Genomic DNA, 20019 nt, shown 5'->3' on the forward strand with positions numbered 1-20019 from the left:
GCAAAGGCAGTCTGCCTTGCACCAGGTCTTAAGACATTTCAGTCTTCATCAATTCCCAATACACTCAAAAAAAGGAGAATTATATTTAAGCATTTCTCATGGAAGGAGGAATTGACTCCAGTACAACTTAATAATAGGACTGGAGACTCCCTAACAGAAAAACAATTTTAAAACCTCTACAACTGACATAACAAAAGTATGCATATACGACAAATGGTAAAATGAAAAAAAAACTTCCCCAATTTTCCAGATTTTCTTGGTACACTTTCCTGTCTCAGCTCTATGTTATTGCTTCATAGTTGTCATTAAAACATTTTAATAGAATAGTGAACATTTTTAGAATTCCAGAGCAGAAATGAAAAGGAAGATGGGATCCTCTTCCGCGGTTTTGATTTTAAAGTTTTAAAGACTCGATACTGTGACCAGGAATGAAATAAAACACAAGTGAGGGGACAGCAGAGATAGAAAGGTGGAAGTTTACTATTGACTTCTAATTTAATTTAAGAAGTGACTAGGAAGAGAAAGATGGCATATATACATACACACACATACATACACACACACACACATACATACACAAAAATATTCGAAGATGGAAATAGTATTTCTGTACAATTTGAAAGATTTAAAGTAAAGGAGGAATCAAAGTAATAACACATAACAGTATAAAAACTCCAAGAATATACTTAATTGCAATTCTCATTCCATAATTTAGCAGTTCTAAATCTGCTTGCATGAATCCACAGAAGATACACTGGTAGTGAAATGAAAAGATAAAAAAGTATGTTTACTCTTGCATGTAGTGTATATATATATATATATGTATATGTATATATATATATCTCTCCAAAATGGCTTTTTTTCATCACTTCTGAAAGACACAGGTTGCACTGCAGGTATTGCATCTTTATAGTGTTGCACATTAGCGTTTTAGCTCCTATTCTTCAAAAGATATTGAGGATCTGTCTCACAAGATGTAGAAAAACAAATCATTAAAATGTAAATTAGAAGCTTTCCTAAAACTAATGCCATAGAGAATAAGCAATGATGACAGATTACACTGTGATTTGCAAGTTATCAGGCAATGAAAGACCAGAAGCTTACAAAAAATGCAGTGACTGACTAATCTATCAACTGCAAATCCTCTGCAACAAGTGGTGAAATTGAAAGGCAGTAGTCAAAAGAGCACAAATCAGTATCAGTCTAACAGATGAACTAACCTGAAAAAAATACAGTTCTGTGCAGCTGGTCAGAGACCAATACCACAAAATCAGTTACAGTTCGACAATTAATGATGAGATTCTCAAAACTATCTGATAAATTCAGAGTACAAGTACCAAAGTCACACCACTGTTTCTGGAAATCCCACCTCTAAAACACTTGGTTTTGCTATCTGTTTTTTCTTTTCTGTATTACCATTCAGCCACTTTTATATATCAAATTGTATACGATTAGCATAAGATTTTTATTAACATGTAATTTCTAAAGAACACCATGAAAATAAAAAAATCCAAACTTAAATCAAATTGGAATTGTATTTATTTTGCCTCTTGAACTCGATAACATTCACTTCTGCTTACATATCTGAGATATAATTCTGTTTCACAACAGCTTCTATATCTACAAATGTGGAAACCACATACAGTTTTGCATTAAGAAAAAATCTACTGCTCAGTGAGCAGTTTGCAAAGAAGTAACAGCTCATGGTAACTCTTTCTTACCTGTATTAACCCACTTACCTGTATTAACGCACCAGTATTAACCCACTGCCAAGAAACGATAACACAACTCCAAAGGAAAGGGCTTAAGTTTCAAATATAAAATTATATTTAATCATTTGTGCAGATGTTTAGTCTATAGATGAAAACAGTTTCAGGGTAAATACTTACATATTGCTGAAAATGCTTCAAGGAAAATAAAAATTTATCTGAGACATGCCCTGAGCTATCTAGATTCCTTGATAGTGCAATGCTGCAGTGATGCCTGGTTTCACCCTGGCTTTTGCAAATGAAACACAGTAACTGCTCACAGAGCTCCTAAATGGCTGACACAGCACAGTATTATATGCACTACAGCAGTTCTTGTAGCTTTGCCAAGTTTCTCTCCATCCACTGGATATTGAGCTGAATTGTGTCAATTGCCGCTTTTACGCAATGCAGTTGAGAACTCTCCTCTGATTTTGACTCAAAAAATGACTTGACCTGCATAGCAAGAATAAAGAAAGAAAAAGAAAATCTTAATTAAAATCAACATTAGCCAGAAAAATAGGTTCAGCAGCAAAGGTTATACACACGTTGCAGGAAATCCGTTTTTGAGAACTGTTTGTATCTACGCAGTAAACAAACCTCTCCAAGGAGTTCCCAAAATGCAAGGAAAGCATTTTCATGGATACAGCAGCAATAACTCATTTGGTTTCAATATGTCATTTCACCAATAAACAGACACTCATTTACCATATCACAAAGCCTGCAGAGGATGCAGAGCTCTGGAAAAGGAGTCCTATTCTGTGACAAAGAATTGGTTGTTGCAAGCAATCCTCTTCAGCATTCTGGAACAGCCCCCACACCCAATCATCTTTATAACTGTCAATGGTAACACTTAAAATATTATAAACGAAACCATTAACACCTATCTCTACCAAATTATATGAATGAAAACATTAGACTAAACCGTAAAGAAGCCTTTTTAGGGAAGACAACAGAGCTTTCTAAAAGCTATTAAACAACTCTTGGCTGATACTCAACTTCCACAATAACTCTTCGGGATTGATGACAGAAAAAAAACAGCAAAAAGCAATTTTCATGGCACAGTATCACATTTCAGAGATGCAGAACATGTATCTCATTTACAAAATCTAGAACAAAATTACATATAAGTCAAGTCATTATTTTGTGAGACTGTGTGTTCCAGTGTACAGGAAAACACAAACAATATAAACCAGTAACTGGGTTCAACTCTGTAATGCAACTCTGTCACAGACTCAGTATATAATCTCCCAGTGTCTATGCAAATATTTGCCATGTGTGAAACAGGGAAAGCAACTGATACATATACTCTCAACAGGGTGTCAAGGATATAAATAACACGTGAACACGTATTTTCCTCATCCGTCAACTAAATGAAAACAACACTGGCACTAGAAAATACCCCTTTCCGGTAGATAGTGCCACCAACCTCAAGCAGATGTGCCTTCGTTGCAAACTGAGAAGTTGACCAGGTAATGATATTCTGAATAGTATAGGAGCCTAGGTGAAACCTGTAAGACAAACAAATAATTTTCAGCTAGGAGACACTTTAAGATGCAGTTTTGGTGTATGTATCCATTCTTTTCTACTATTGCTACTTTTTTGTTTAGTAGTTCAAAAATATTAAAAGCACTTAAATGCAATACCTTACATTATAATTACATCCCTTATTTTTCTAAAGAAATATATGTTCTTAGAAATCCAAGCCTCTGGCTCCCTATTCCCTCTAAAATGTAACATTAGAGAGAAAAGCCATGGAAAATTTTCAAACTATCACAGATCAAACAGTAAAGAACTGAGGACACCACACAGTGAATATCAAGATCTGTATTTGTGGTACCTATGTGTTCTAAAGCTCTACCAGAATTGAATTTGCAACCAAGTTTTCTTTCAAGTGAGGTAACTCTGTAATACTGGTTTATGAAGAGCTTGCTAGAGCAGAAGTTTTCATAGAGGAGAAACTTCTAAAGCAGCATGAAACTATTTAAAATCAAAACTGGGATTTAGAAACAGAGATTTCTAGTACTGCTGGCTTTTTGAAGACTTGGGGGGCCAGCTTTCCTGCTGGATACCCTTCAAGGACAGTGAAAGATAACATATTTCTGAAGCAAGTGTATATTTTGGTTACTTGGTTTTAGGAGTGCTGTGGCAATTCAGAAAATATAAATGCTGAATTATTTCCCTGGATGTCCTTTTGAAACCATTTGATTCACATCAATATCTTGCAACTGAACCAATCATCTTAGAGACAGCAACCTTTCAAGAGAATTTAAGATCAAGATTGTTTAGAATTACTCTGGGGCTCTAGGACACTTGTTCAGAGTTCAAATTTTATGTAGTAAGTTGTATTTGTAAACTCTAATTTTAAAACATGATTTAGAATTTTAATATGGATCTTATATGAACGCTCCTATTTACTGTCTTGTTTGAAACAAAGAAACAGGTGCTTTTGCCACTGTGAGTTTGAAAGTTTCAGCTGCATCAAAAGCCTTACTTTCGTGTAAGCTTTTCCCAGTTTTCTTTGACGAAGTCCCAGGCCAGCAAATACCCAGGCAAACTGGCTAACGGTTGCTATGATATGTGAAAGCTCCTGTGACCTGATGATTTCTCCTTCAAGACTGTTCTGCATTAGCCTAGGAGACAAAGCATATGCAAAGAGACAGGAAAAAAACATCATTCCTATGTTCACATGGGTTTCCTGACAGTCCTCAATTAGATGGAAAAGATGATATAATACATCAAGCAAGCAAATTCTGGCACATGGAAGAAATCAATGTTACATTTTATTACAACAACTGTGTTTACTTAGCTTTAATTTCCAGAAGTCAGAATGACCTTAGCTCTAATCCAGGTACCTAAATTTTTACTGGCGTTGGAAAAGATCAAGTAAATTCTAATAACTTGTAAAAGAAAAACAACAGATTGAAGATGTAAGAGATGGAAGCTGAAGACTAAATTAGCAGGACAAGTTTGTGTTCTCCATGAAGTATTAAGATTTAGTCTACAGAGAGGAATATAATGCAAAGTCAAATTTTCACCCAAAGAAAGAAATGAAAAAAAGAAGAGGAAAAAAACCCAAACAAAAATTATACTTCAACTAGTTATTATTTTGATTATATATATCAATCTTTTAAGATTCTATAGACCAGCTTACAATTTTGCTATCTGCACTGAAAAATCTGAAACTGTGTTACCAGTAGTGCAAAAGCCTGTAAGTTCAATTATTTTCTCTTTATGCATATCCAGAATTTGGTTTTTTGTGCTGCTCTGTTACGTAAGTTATTTTTAAGTGAAAAATATAAGGTTCTTTGTGTGTATGGAAGCCTGTGCAAAACATTTGGATGGATTTTCTTTAGCAATCAGAAATTTTTTCAGCAATAGAAAAAAGGAAATGTGCTTTTCCAAGAAGATTTTATCACTTGTAATTTACACAGCATACAACTTCTTGATTCCTTCATACCAGATCAGCTTTCTGGCATCTTCTGTGCTGGCCAAGGCTTCAATCATTTTGCTCTTCTCTGCTTCGGAAACTGAAGAGAAATACATCTTCAGGAGGAATTCCCAGCCATCATCGGACTTGGCTCCAACTGCAAATATGGCTTTCATAACATCACTAGACAGACTACAAGGAAAAACAAAAACAACAAAACAAATAAACATAACGGGGTACAAAAATGCTCACCTGACGAAATAAGAAAGAACTCACAAAATTAAAATATTCACTTGAAGGAGATGCCTCTCTTTGGAGCAATTTGATTCTATAGCAATTGTTAAAATTTGGCATTACTGAACTCATGCCAATCTAATACTTTCAGTCACTAGGAAAAAGCAAATCATTTAGCCACATGAAAACAAAGTACATTGTACACAAAATTGAGAATTTTCTATGGCTCAAAATGCACATGAATACACAGCAGAATGAGTGCTGCTTGATAAAAACACGTGCTTTGGCTTTGCCACTAAGTAATCTTTTTTCAGCATGCAGCTCAGGGAATTCAGATGAAAAAAAAATTAAGGCTGGTTTTGCAGCCTTAAATGAGACTGGAGACAAAGCCTAGCAGAGTCATCCTCTCATTGTGAAACAGCAATTACCTCTACACATGGAACAGTTAAAGACAGAATCACATTCTTTATCAATACCAAGTCGGTGGTGGTGGTGTGGTGGTTTTTTTTTTTGGGTTTTTTTTGGTTTTTTTTTTATTGTTCTGTTTGCTGTTGGGGGGATTTTCCCAAGTACAATGGTGGCAATGTAACAGGAAAGCAGATGGGTAAAAGAAGTGGAAGCTCAGTTTCTGTGGTACCTTATTGTTCCATTAGACTTCATCCATGTCTCAAACATCTTAGCAGCAGTTGTTCTACAGTCTCCTATATCATGGGTGCAGGCAAAAGCCAGCAGTGTTGACCGGAGCTCTCGTTCAGACAAGGTCCCATCATCTGTCCAGTGCTGTTGATCCATTTTATCTCCAAGCAAGTGCTCTATCCTATGCTAAAGGAGGAAAAAGTTACTAGCAATAGCTAGTAATCCTTCCAAGAGGATTTTCTATATATAAAATTAGTTTAAAGTAAGAAAAATAAATAAAAGGTTGAGCTTTCAAACTATAGAAGCTAAACACAGTAGTTTTTCATCTATTTATTCTAACTTACACATCCTATTTCTTAACTGCAGAAAAAAGTATTAGATACCACATAAATCTGAAAGGTGGGCCAGGTTACATCTTAAACTGCACATGGAAACTGAAGACCGCTCTTTGAGTCATGCCTCAAACTTGTTTGTAATCAGCTTACAATCACAAAGTACTGTAACTTCTGTATGTTTAACTGCTTTTAACTTCACCAAGTCACAGTAAATACACCTTCATTTAGCACAAAGATATCACTTTTGTATGTCTATAGGCTGAACACCCTTCAGTTTTATAGTTCCGTAGCTTGCCAAAACCACAGCAGGATGCCTGATCAGCTATCGTATCTCAGCTGAAAATTCTGAACTTAAATAAAACTGCATAGACACTGCATTGCAAACCAGAGCTTGGGCTGTTTATAGCAGACACATAACAACTTTGGGTAAATTAAAATACTGCTTTTTTTTCCTTATGTTTCCTTAAGCACTCACTAGTTATCCTTTCCTAGCATAAAGAAAAACCATGTTATTTTATCTAATCATTTAATAGTTTCCTTATAGACTAAATCCCTTTACTGATTTACACTGCGAAGCAGCAAAGGTCATTTTAAACCAGTAGATGATTATGGAGAAGAAACTCTATAATAAGAAGGTAAACACAGAAGTGAAAGACATATGCTCATCAAGAACTGAACCTACAATATTGATTTCACTGTCAAGTCTTTGTATTACTAGTACTACTCTATTACACAACTGGCACAGGACAATGACAACCATCCTTGTGTTTCTATTTCTACAGAAAACAGTTCCGTTTTTTTCTCTTGTCTCTCTATAAAGCAATTCGATCTACGATCTCTAGCCACTCTAACTTTTGAAAATAACTTTCCTGCGCAAGAAAAGTACATGGAATCTGTTTAATTACATATTTCTACTGACCTGTATGGCACTTTAAGATAGCCCCAGACACCACTGCACCACACTCCCTACAAAACATTTTGGGGCATATGGGTATGGTATGGAAACAGGGAAAGGAGAGGGGAAGAAGCTGGTCCAAAAAATGTAGCATTTTGGTAAGAGACCATTAGAAAAAGCTAGCAAGACTGGCAACTCTCTAGAGTCCCCATCAAACTTAGTGAATTTAATGAGTATGTTCAGCAGTCAACATGTAAAAAGAGAATGTAACTATAAAGAACATTATAGCTAATTATTTAAAATTATAATTTATGAAAACTAAGACATACCATGACTCGTGCTGCCAGCTGTTGTTCACCCTTTTTGTCTAAAAGGCTGTATATAAGACTCAGCTGAAACAAAGCTTGAGTAAGTGGTGCAGTGCTGTTCTCTTTGTTGAGGTAATCAATCAACTCAAAGGCCTTTTCCAGAGACTCTCTTCCTAGACTAGGGGTCAAATAACACAAACATTACAATAGACTACAAAACAAAGGCACTCTCTGAAACAAATCAGAAGTGATGCTTTCCATTACACTAACAGAGAGATAAGTGAATAGAGGGGATGACATAAGAAACAATTTACATGTAGAAATTTTCATATTTTAACTTCAGCAAGATTACAACAAAGCAACAATGGCCACTAACATGCCCCCAGTTAATAAAAATTGAAAATGGGTAAGGAAGTATAGCAAGGATGTCTGAAAATATTTATCATAAATAAGAGTACTCAGATAGAATAGCAGTTTCTGAAGAGACGATCTATAAAGTTCCACCTCGCCTGCTTCTGATTGTGGTGGTGAAACACGTGAGAGGGCACCAGCAAAAATTTAAGAGGGAAATAGCTTACTTTTCTACAGTGGAGCACTAGAGTACAGGAAAACAGCAGGCAGATCACTGGGCACTAAATAAAACAGGGTCTTCCAGAAATGGAAACTATCATGTGGCTCTCTGTGATCCAAACAAATAGATGATGCTATAAAGAAGAGGGAAATAACATCTAGAGCATCAGTGAACTGTTGCCCTGATTTTGAAAAGTGTTAAGTTTTCTTTTATAGCTCTTTGGAAAGTTTTAAAGTTCTCATAAAACTTCTTTAGCCTTCTGATAATGTTTATATATTTGAGAGTCAGAGTTCCCACAAAATTTCATGTATAAATAGAATAGTTTACATATTTCTCTGTGGGTGGAGAGAAATGATTGATTGATCTTTGGACCAGTATGGCTGGAGAGGTGGTAATTCCATCCTCCAATCCACAGTCACCTTTGGAATTATATAAATATCAGATGTTTGAATAAAACTTGCTCTTTTTCTCTTTTGAACTTACCAAGTTTCTGTGTACTCATTTTGTGTCCAATAGTGACAGTGAACAGTTCCAACAAGGCTATTGAAGACTGAATTAAACTTCCTCTAAAGCAGCTGTCTCTAGAAACTAAATCTGATCTTCTCAGACTTGGAAAAAACTTGAAACACATATTAAATATCTTTCCCAGTACAGAAGTCTTATCGTGCAAGGTTGAAGATACTGTTGATCAAATTTGCTCCGTCTTTAGGACTCAGAGCAGTGTGGTTTTTTTTCAAGAGATCAATCAGTGTTTTCCAGTCTTCAGTATAGTGTACTATGTAATAGCCATTCATGTCCACATTGAATTTTATCCATTCCACCTCTTCTGGAAGTTCAGTGACAGCCAGTGGACAGACAATATGTTATCAGCTGAAACAAACATTTAACAACTGTTTGTTCAAATCAAAGTCTACAAAGTAGACTAGTACCAGAGAGACAGTAAATTCTTTCCCACTGCTTCCCCCCACAATGACAAAGGAAAAGTCAGCACGAAGGTTTTGAAAGACAGCTCAAAAATTCCAGGTTGTACTTCTTCATCCTTCTTCCTACATCTGATTGAATGAACATTAACACAGTCCGCCCCAAGTTGCACCAGTAAATTTTTCTCCTTTTGTCCTGTTGTTCTTTCAAACAGCCCCATCTACTGTTCCAAATACAATATTTTTCCACACAATCAAATAAAATAAAGATTTCAGTGAAAAGTTACTTCCTAACATTTCAGCAAACTGGCAGATTGACTTTCACATAACTTGCTCTCTAAAGAACATATGAGAGATTGTGTGTATGCACTGTGATGAAAAGCATGGCTTTTACAAATTTCAACCTTGTGATTCTGTTCCAGTTGCTGTCATGTATTTATACACACAATGCTACAGGGAACCAGCTCTGTGATGATGACAACACCAGCAGTGCTCTGCTCCGGAGCTCTGAAATTACTTTGTACCCTGTATGTCTTCAGCTTCACATCTTACTCAAGGGTGCTCTCAGAAAAATCATGGATCTGTAACCCTAAATTAACTTGCTACAAAAGCTTTTAGTTACATACCTGACTTCTGATCCAGTAAATATGCATTAGTGCAATGGGTGAAGTTGCACCTATTTGTTATGTAAGTGAGAGGAATATGCCACAGGTAACTGCAAAGGAAAACAAATGTTTACTAACATGTTCTATACATATTATCTCCCTTGAATGGTTTGTTTTAATTTAAGCACTTTTGTACACTAATAATACTAGAATCACTGAATGCTGTGTAGAATAATAAAGTACAAATCTCACTTCTATAATCAGAATATGATGAAAGAACACATGAACAGAATGCACAGAAATTGTTTTTTTAAATCCCATCATGTTGAGAAATGAGTAAATTTTATAGAACAGACTGGATTCAAAAAGACCTTTTAAGGTCATCTCTTTCAGGTCCCCTGCAATGAGCAGGAACATCTTCAACTAGATCGTGTTGCTCAGAGTCCTATTCAACCTGGCCCTGAATGCTTTCAGGGATGGTGCATCGACCACCTCTCTGGGCCACCAGTGCCACTGTTTTACTATCCTTATTGTAAAAACACTATTCCTTATATCTAGTCTAAATCTACCCTTTTTTATTTTAAAACCATTATTCTTTGTCCTATCACGACAGGACCTGCTAAAAAGTCTGTCCCCATCTTTCCTTTAAGTACTTGAAAGAATGTAGTAAGGTCTCCCCAGAGCCTTTTGTTCTCCAGGGTGAACAGCCCAAACTGTCTGTCTGTCCTTGTATAGGAGAGGTGTTATGTCCATGATTGTTTTTGTGAACCTACTCTGGACTCACTCCAACAGTTCCATGTCCTTCCTGTGCTGGGACCCCAGAGCTGGATGCAGGGTTCCAGGTGGGCTCTCACCAGAGCAGAGCAGAGGGGCAGAATCCTCTTCCTCCCCTGCTGCCCACGCTGCTTTGAATGCAGCCCAAGATACAGCTGGAATTCTGGGCTGTGAATGCACACTGCTGGCCTGTGTCCAATACCCTGACTCTTCCCAAGTCCTCCTTTGCAAGGCTGCTCTTGATTTGTTCATCCCCCAGCCTGTGTTGATACCAGAAGCTGGCCTGACCAAGGGCCCACTGCTCAAGCTTACCCAGATTACTCTGGATGGCATCCCTTCCGCCAGGCACACCAACTGCACCACTCAGCTTGGTGTCATCTACAAATTCTCTGCAGGAGCACTTGATCCCACTGTGTACATCACCGATGAAGAACTTAAACTGCACTAGTCCCTAATGGACTCTACTTTTCCTAGTACTTCTTTCCCAGTTCCAGCATGCTAGGTAGCTAGTCCAAAATCATACAGACAGTAAATCTCTGGCTGCATCAGAAGTTCATCCAGTATGATTTTTACCTGAGTCCAACATTGTTTATCTGATCTTTTACAAGTTTTAGCTAAAATTAAAAAGTTATCCAAGTACAAGACTCAAATTCCAAATCATGGCATAGAAACCACAATTCATGGTGTACCACAAAGACTTTCTTAAGTGAACTGGAAGCTGGAAGAACAAATGCTAAGGAGGCTCGTCATGATTATAAGGACTTGGCTATTTAGAGAAAAACATAAATCTGAGTGGGATGAAGGAAGCTGCACACATAAATCCGATTTTGACAGGGATCTCCTCTATGTATGACTCACATAGAGTGCTCTCTTTCTAAACCTTTCATACATGCCCCAAACTTACATCAACTAGAAACAGAAACTACTTAGCTTAAAAATCCTTCCCTTCTTCTCTTACCTTTCAACCTCACATTGCTTTTCTTTCTCCGCATAACAAAAGTAAAACAGAGCCCTCTAAATTCCTACATTTCAAGAGACAAATTTCTTTCACAGACCTAATTTTCAGCAAGGTGATGCAATGGACTTAGCTCCTGTTAAACTTCAAACAAATGAATAAAACCAGCAAAATATCAAACGAATTCACACTTACATGTTTTTGTTAGAAGACACTGTTGAGGGTCATATGGTAAGTTACATGTGCAGTTAACAAAATTTTAAAACTACCAACTGCCACATCTTTACTTCTCCAGTATTTGCATATGTATTTCCTTTTAGGTTTTGGTACAATAGATATTGCCTCTGTTGCACATTCAGTCATTTGTTGTCAGGTAGTAGTGTCATCTTAAAATTTTGAAGCCAAGAAAGCATTGATGCTAGCTTCTCTACCTTCTTGTAGTAAAGCCCAAGTTATACAACTGAATTTTGGAAGTAAGAAGCAGAGGCTTTAAAGTAGAATACATGCATCTGTAACTTCTGTGAAACTTCTGCAGCCTGCCTTTCTTCAGAGTCTTGTTAAACACACAAAACTTTCTCAAATGTAAAGAAACCTTTACTTATGAGATCTGCCTTTTGGTATTGAAAACCAACTCATGATGTCAAGCTTAAAAGCTTCAGGAAAAGGATGCATGAAAGAAATTCAGGTTACAAAGGGTGTCACCGATTTTTACCACTTGCTTCAGTGGAAACAGACATGGGCCTTCAGGCAGACACTAGATGTGTGAATTTCTGTGCCAAATTCCTTTGAAGGTATTACCTACCTTCAAAGGAAACACTAAAAGGCCTGAATACAAGTCAGAAAGGTGTACAAGCTTTAAGACAGCAGCTTGTTTTTAATGGATGAAAGGTATTAAGAAGGTAATAACCTTGCATCGGATGTCCAGTTTTCTGGTTCCACACGATACAAAAATTTCTCTTGTACTGAAATAATCTTGCCCTTTCGGACAACAGTGACTAAAGGAAATCCTTTATGCACAATCCAAGTCTTCATCATTTTTTTTACATCTAGCGTTCCATTAGTAATCTGTAAAAACAATAATAACATAAAAAGCAAATGGAGAACACTTCCTTCTTATGTCACTAAACAAGTAGTTGCACAATTTTGCATCTGTAAACAATCACTTTGACAATAAACTTGCAAATTTCCTCCACTCTCTGGGCCTGGCCATCCAGCCAGCTCTTAACCCAACGAAGAGTCCACCTGCCCAGGCCATGAGCTGCCACCTTTTCCAGGAAAATGTTGTGGGAGACAGTATCAAAGGCTTCGCTGAAGGTCAAGGAGACAACATCCACAGCTTTTCCCTCATCCACCAGGTGGGTCACCTGGTCATAAAAGGAGACTAGGTTGGTCAGGCAGGACTTCTTCTTCCTAAATCCATGCTGGCTGGGTCTGATTCCCTGGTTGTCCTGTATGTGCCCTGTAATGGCACTAAAGATGATCTGCTCCATGACCTGCCTTGGCACTCAGTTCAGACTGATAGACCTGTAGCTCTCAGGACCCTCAGTCCTTCCCCTGTCCTTCCTGCTGTCTGTCTCTCCACCCTCCTTTCCCTGGCCTCTCTGATTCCCACAGCCTTGCTGACACTAGCCCTTACTCTCTTCTATCTGAGCCCTTGCTTTATTGACTGCTTCACACCCATTTTAAAATTAGACACAGCCTAACGCCTTCCTTATAATTTGAGAACTGCCTGTACAGTCTGCTTTTCTAGAATTTCATCACACTTGTTAAAACAAAAGCTACCACAAAGTTACACTAGTTGAGAGTAACCCAAGACCTCTGTGAGGTTGGGTATAGCTATTCCTTGAAAATAAAATTTATCCTGAATTTTATTACTTTCGTTCCAGTCTTAACACACTACCCATGTAATTCTAGACAGGATATGTCCATTCTGGATGGACATGCAGGGCAGTACATACTCACTCACAGTGCTTTCTTGGGATGATATGCGATGTAGCCCAAGAAGCTTCAGTAATCTCCCTATCTATATGAGAGAATTTTGGGATAGGATGAGCAAAAAATTGAGAGTATTTACCTGCAGTCCATTATCCTATTTTTTTAATAAACAAGGAAATAAATGAAACCTATGACACTCTTAGAGAAGTGGAGGGGAAAAAAAAAAGGAAAGAACAGTGTGTCCAAGATGGATACCTCATTCATGGTGTCCCACAGGTCATCACTCTGGGCAGTTCCATAGTTGTGATTATGCAGGTATACCTCAATGCCAGCCTGAAAAACATCCTTAGTGAGATAATGCTTCAGCATCAAAAGAAGTGAAGCCCCCTATAAGGAGAAAAAAAAAAATAGAAAATGAATCAATAAATTGAAGTTACCAAACTTTTTTAAGCCTATGTGTATTATAGCTCTTTCACAGTACAGGAGTTAGTCAGAAACTAGCAGATTTTATTCCAAATAATATCCTTCAGATAATTACCTTTACACTCAGTTTCCTTGGAAAAATATTATTTTACTATTTCATAAACTCCAAATACAGTTACAGAAAAGGCTAATGTAGTTTGAAAATTTTTCCCAGCTGCTTTGGAAAAAAAATATTTTAAAGGCTCAAATTACAATTACAAAATGGACTAGTAGAAATTGACACTTTTTCCAATCAACATGATCTGAAAAATATTGCATTCTTATTGATATGTCTCTGCTGGCTGCCATTTTTCATTATCAATACTCATCCGTATGGTACAGAACTGCACTTGTGAGTCAGTGTTTAACAATCATATGATGTGCACTTATATCAAAAACCTAAAAACACAGGAAAAAACATGAGATACGCTTGGTAGGCTGGAATTGACTGCAGAAGAACAAGTATGTTTTCTTGAGTTTAAATACAGCCATATCTTGCAAAGAAAAAAAAAAAAAGTAGTAACTGAGTAGTTTTAGTATCAAAGGGGTTGTGAATGTTTCTATGTGAAAGCCACCAATAAGTAAATTGCCTGAAGACTTGCATACTGTAGAAGTGAATGCAGAGGAGCAGTCATAGATCAAGAATAGTTTAAAGGTGCACTTTGTATTTTTGGGAAAGAAACAAGGAGGAGAAGATTTTAGAGAGACAATGCATTGTTCTCATACATTTCAATCTCAAGTCCTGGAATTTGAGTAACATCTTATCTGAAACTGAAGGCTGCCTGGTTATTCACTAGTCACCGAACGTCAGGAATAGCCCTTACTACAGTTTTTAATAATATGGCCACAATCTCCTCTCCTGTATGCACCCATACTTCACCTACAGCTCTGCTCCTTTGTTTTGCCTACTGTCATATCCTTCCAGGTGGATCTTGAACCACCTATGGGTGTTAGGCTTACGGACAGTCTGCAAAACAGTCAGACTAAAAATAATATTGTACAATTATTTCTATTCAAGACAGTACAATGCAGAGGTCACCTACTAATCTGCGTCAGTTGGTAGTCCAATAAAACAAATTATGTTGTACAATTCAGTAACAGACAATCCTTTGCTTATTTGGGACTACACTGCAGTGTCTTCTCATGTGAATTGCCAAGAACTCTACCTAAGCTATAGAGTAGTGGAATACAAGAACTTCAGGCATAAATGAAAAGCTATGTAATGAAATCCTCTGAAACACAGAAAGCAGCTGTGAAAACACTATTTCTGACAAGGTGCAAAAAACCTCTTTTGGTCAGCTCTTAAAGGTGCAGGCTAGTACAATTCTATTCAAAATGTGCATAATTAGTAGCAATGAAGTAATAAAATAATTCTCCAAATATAATGTGATACTAATCGACTGAAACTCCAATCCAGTAACTGAAGAAACTTTTCCATTAAAATTATATAGAGAAGTTTCAATCAAAGACTGTCAACAGTCTTTGACTGATTGAAACTTCTCTATATAGTTAGTTGGCTCTAAAGTTAGTTGGCTACAGACATGATTGTGCCAAATGCATAGCTTCCAGAAGCTCACCAAAAAGGGAATTACTTGAGACAGCACCTCTGAAGCATTAAACAACAGCCATGCCTTTTGATAAAAGGAGAGAATCCAAATTCATTTGGCAACCAAGGTAACCTGAAAATCACACGTATCTGTTCTTGCAGTTGAGAAAGCAAAGTCCAAAATAAATGGAAGCACATCACTACCATAAGTCTATCTGGCATCCCAGACTATTCAAGGATGCCAGACAAAATGTCTTTAATAGTTGAGACTTGCAAAAAGAAGTCAGAGAAAACAAGCCAAGACTGTCATGGGAACTGCATTCCACGGAGCAGAGGAAGATGTAGTATCTGACTATTTTCTAGCAGAAAATAGCTGTCCCCATGATTTGTATTTAGACGAATGTACAAGACAGTGATGGAAAAACATGCCAGCTAATCCAAAATAAACAAACAAAAGGCTTTCCTCTAACACTACCAAAATCTGGTATCTAAATTCTGAGACAATGTGAATAAAAATTTTGCAAATACAGGTATTTCTTCTCTCATGCACTTTTAAATAAGACACTGAGATGTTTAATAACATAAGCTTCACACGCAACTCTCACTAGACATTAGAAATAATCACATTTTAGACAACAAGGACAAGCAGTAAAATAATTTGCATTCAAAGGCAAGCTTCCAGTTCAGGATATCTCTAAAATACTGGGTTTTTTTTGTTTGTTTTTTGTTTTTTTGTTTTTTTTTTTTTAACTAGGGAGAGTATAACATTGAGCTATTACTTTGTTGCTTTGTTTTTACTCTTTTTAAAATCACTTGTTACAGTCTGCTACCAGAAGAATATATGCCTAGCTGGTTATGTTGCTTCATCTATTGGTTCCCCTCCTACAATTATATTTTGTGCTCAAGCGTTCAACAAGATGGTAAGTAAGGCAACAAATACATATACATAATATTTTCCTAATTAAATGCTACATATATGCTCAAAAACATTATTGAGAAATCCTGCATTGTTTGAGTTGGGTGTAAATAACCTCCAAAGGTTTGTCAATACATGCCTATTCACTTGTGATCCACATTCATAGTTTCAATAGCTAATGTATCGCTTTCCAAATATTTTGGAATATTTTTACAGTTACCTTGATATAAGAAAGAGCATCAAACATTTCTTCAATTTGCTCTGAAGACTGAACAGCAGAAGAGACTGGATGTGAAGAATTCAAGGCATCCTTCATCATAGCCTTGAAAATTAAAGTAAGGAAATCTTCATCCTAGAAGAGAAATATTTTTAACTATTTAGGAAGCTGATATTGTACATGTTAAGCAGAAAAGTAAAAGTGGTCTCTCCTTTGCTCCTCCATTGCTATGGGCAGCAAAAGAATTGTCAGGATATTATTTATAAAAGCTACTATCTCCCTGCCACATTTTAGCAGTGGAATCTCATTTTTGAGTTTGCATCATTATACAGACCCTTAAGCCCCTGTCTCAGGCAAGTGTGTCAATGGCACTTGACAAAAATGCACCTTCTAAATAAGTGTGTGTCAAATTTCATATTAAATTTCACCGCTGTTTTCATTTACAGGAGGCAGGGGATACAAAAATATTACTTTAATGTGCTTTAAGCATGAAGTTTAGAGAAATTATTCATTACAGAAATGTTTGGGAGAATGTAAACAGCACCTTATCTAGTGAATACCAAAATCTCTTACTTCTTTTTTTCTTCTAGAATGAGGATATTTGAATTTAATACACTGGTACCAGAACAAGAAAACGGCAAACACTGAAAAGAAGCTGATCATATCAGTATTTGTCCCTTTCATTTCATCAAGGCAAGCAAACAATTCTCTATACAGTAGAGAGTTAAAAAAACCCCAAAAATTAACAACAACAACCCCAACAATTAACAACAAAACAAATCCACAAAACCCCTCTGTGAAATACAATGCAAATAACTGTTAAAGTTTAAAATGTTAAGGCTATTCTTGAATGGAGAAGTTCTGGGTTATGTCTTTTATTTTCACCAAAACACATTCTGGGACTATCAAACAATGAAATGAGATATTTGTCAAGGCAGCTTGTCAGACAGCTTTTACAATGAAGTACACAGATGTTAGATGTGTCCTTGTTAAATAAGGACACTACTTTTGTGTCCCACCCTCAGCGCATGTGCACCCAACAAGCAGAATGGCTACATACTTTTGGTGGCAATCCAACTGAACAACCAAACTAGGTCAAATGAAGAAGTTTTGAAACATCCAGTGCTGTAAAAGAATGCTACTGGACCAGGTTAGCAACTCAAGTTTCTTAATACTAATAAGAGTGATTTAAGAACTCACAGTTCTTCAGAATGCTGAGAAGAACACTATCTATCAGGCAGGAAACAGTCAGTACAAATCAGGTGTTTAATCCCATGACTAAGGCAAAGCACATGAACACTCCTAGAAGTTGATTTCAGGGCTCAGGTATGTCCTCTCCTTGGAGACATCTCTATCCAGAATACAAAATTATTCTCTCCACTACCCTCTACATTTAATTCCACTAACCTTTGTTTATCTGCCCCTCATTCTCAGTGACAAGAAAGTTTTATAGCAGTAGCTGATATCCTTTCATTGGAAAAGAGAGGCCAAATTTGAACCTATCACGTTTTCCAGTGTCTGAAAAGCTAGGTCACTTAGTACCTGAGTGAGTTAATAAATAATCATACATTATTATATCAGAAAGATTTTATCCTTCAGCCATGTATGTAAACAGATGTGCCTGTCGGAGCAGTGCTTTGTATTAAGTGTAACTCAATGCTATCAGAATCCTTTGTGGTGGACCATTTGATATTTTTATGCTAGGTCTGCTCATTTGTGAAATACAAACTGATTCAGACACAAGCAAGTACCACAATGATTGGAAGACAGAAGTTACTTCATGTAGGGAAAGAAAACAAAGGGAACTTATAACAAAGACTATTTAGTTAGGAAAAAAAAAAGACTATTCAGTCAAGGCAGAAGAGATATAACAAAGTTTTAAAAAATGTAGCAGGTGTAACAAGTAGCAGGTGCACAGCATTTTGCAGGAAGAACTATTATATAAGCATTTATCTTTGAGAGAAAAGTCTGATGTTGCTATTAGCGAATTGAATTGATCACAAATATTATTGGATAGCAATTTTATTACCAATTATACTATTGGCTTTCCAGGCTCACGCTATTCTAACCCAATGGTGGAAATATTATAAAAGCTATGTACATTTTTAATAGACGCCTGTGGTTATACCACAGCCGGGGACTGTGTTTCTTTCATATGCTTGCAAATGGCTCCTTGAACCTACATACAATCTCCTTCGGCAATCCTGGACCAGCAGTGCATCCCGACTGTACCAATGGTGAGCCTCAAGGATCATTGAGGACGTCCCTTCATTGCTGACTAAAAAAAAGGTTAGCAGTGCGGTCAGGTAATTCTCTCATGAAATGGACAACAATATCTCTAAACTAGAAGCCTTCCATAAAGACTGCTTATTATGTATAGCAAAGGAGCAAAATCTTAAAATTCAGGAAAATAAAGTAATACAACTTCTTCTATGGGAGAAAACTAACTGTTGCTGGTACCCCCGTAAAGGCTCCTATGACCTCAATCACTAGACGCGAGTGGAAGATGCTCTAGACGCACATCAAACACATATGCCTGATATTAACTCAGATGAATTTATAACATGGAAAATTATATACTCTGCATTGCAAGTTTTTCATAATTCCGAAGACATAGTACTCCCAGCTATACATTCTCCCCGCACCCACAGCAATGCTTTCATGTTCTAATTCACTTGTTTTGCATGTGGATGGGACCATTAGGGAGGAAAAAGAAAGCAAACGTGTAGAAAAAAGCTGAAATTCGTAGTCTAAAAGACCATTGCAACAGCTGAAAAATATGGCTGCAGCACCATCTACTGACACAAAAGGGCCAAAACAGCCCTTCGTGACTGATCGTGAATTTTCTCTGCTCCCTGAGCCAAAAGACTTTTAGATATCTATAGAAAAACAGCTTTGCTTCAAGGGGATGTTGAATTGCTTCATCCTTTGCCTGTAGTTTATCAAGGCAATGAGCAACTTTCCTATGAAATGGTTAAAGAACCAAGAAAATCTATGAAAGAGAATGGCTTGCAATCTTTCTCTACCTTTAGACTCCTAGAAGCTATTGCAGAGAGCTGTGTTATGTTACCTGCTGACTGGAAAGCTTTATTTAAGTCAATTAGGACAGCAGCACAATATTTTATATGGTGGACAGTTGTACTTCACAAGTACAATGGGCTTTGTGAAGATCAAGTGCGGGCTAACATAGACACTGCTAATGCTGCGATAACAAAGGATCATTTGACAGGGACTGGACATCAGACCATATTAAAAGAACAGTTAGGGATGCCTCCAGAAACATATAACCAAGCAAAGGAGCTGGTTAGAAGAACTTCAAAAAAAGAGTGATGGATGTTAATAAGACTGAACCTGGCTTCTCTACTATAAGGCAGGGACATCAAGAGCCCTACATTACTTTTATTGATCGTTTGCAAACAGCTGTGATAAGGCAAACTGATTTACCAGATACAGCTGAAGTTTTACTCAAATCCTCAGCTTATGAAAATACTAATCCTGAGTGCTGCAAGGCACTTGACCTGGTTAAACACAAACC

At 36.9% G+C, this 20019-nt stretch overlaps 3 protein-coding genes across 3 annotated transcripts in view; 1 reads left to right on the forward strand and 2 right to left on the reverse strand.

The window, feature by feature from the left end:
* The window catches only part of GTF2H2 (general transcription factor IIH subunit 2), a 459966-nt gene that overhangs the window by 86701 nt on the left and 353246 nt on the right, over window positions 1–20019 (reverse strand). The gene's annotated exons all lie outside the window — the stretch shown is intronic.
* Window positions 1–20019, forward strand: part of LOC137465531 (serine/threonine-protein kinase PAK 3-like) — a 77760-nt gene that overhangs the window by 40085 nt on the left and 17656 nt on the right. The window lies entirely within an intron of this gene.
* LOC137464837 (leucyl-cystinyl aminopeptidase-like) lies at window positions 1810–18739 on the reverse strand. Its single transcript, XM_068176391.1, is given in 13 exon segments — window positions 1810–2201; window positions 3175–3256; window positions 4240–4305; window positions 4307–4378; window positions 5206–5367; window positions 6047–6231; window positions 7605–7765; window positions 8822–9000; window positions 9703–9789; window positions 12316–12473; window positions 13599–13730; window positions 16488–16619; window positions 18668–18739. Coding segments are annotated over 13 exon segments (1620 nt in total). The 3' UTR covers window positions 1810–2069.

Source organism: Anomalospiza imberbis, chromosome Z (assembly GCF_031753505.1).
Source record: "Anomalospiza imberbis isolate Cuckoo-Finch-1a 21T00152 chromosome Z, ASM3175350v1, whole genome shotgun sequence".
In the NCBI taxonomy this organism is placed as follows: Eukaryota; Metazoa; Chordata; class Aves; order Passeriformes; family Viduidae; genus Anomalospiza; species Anomalospiza imberbis.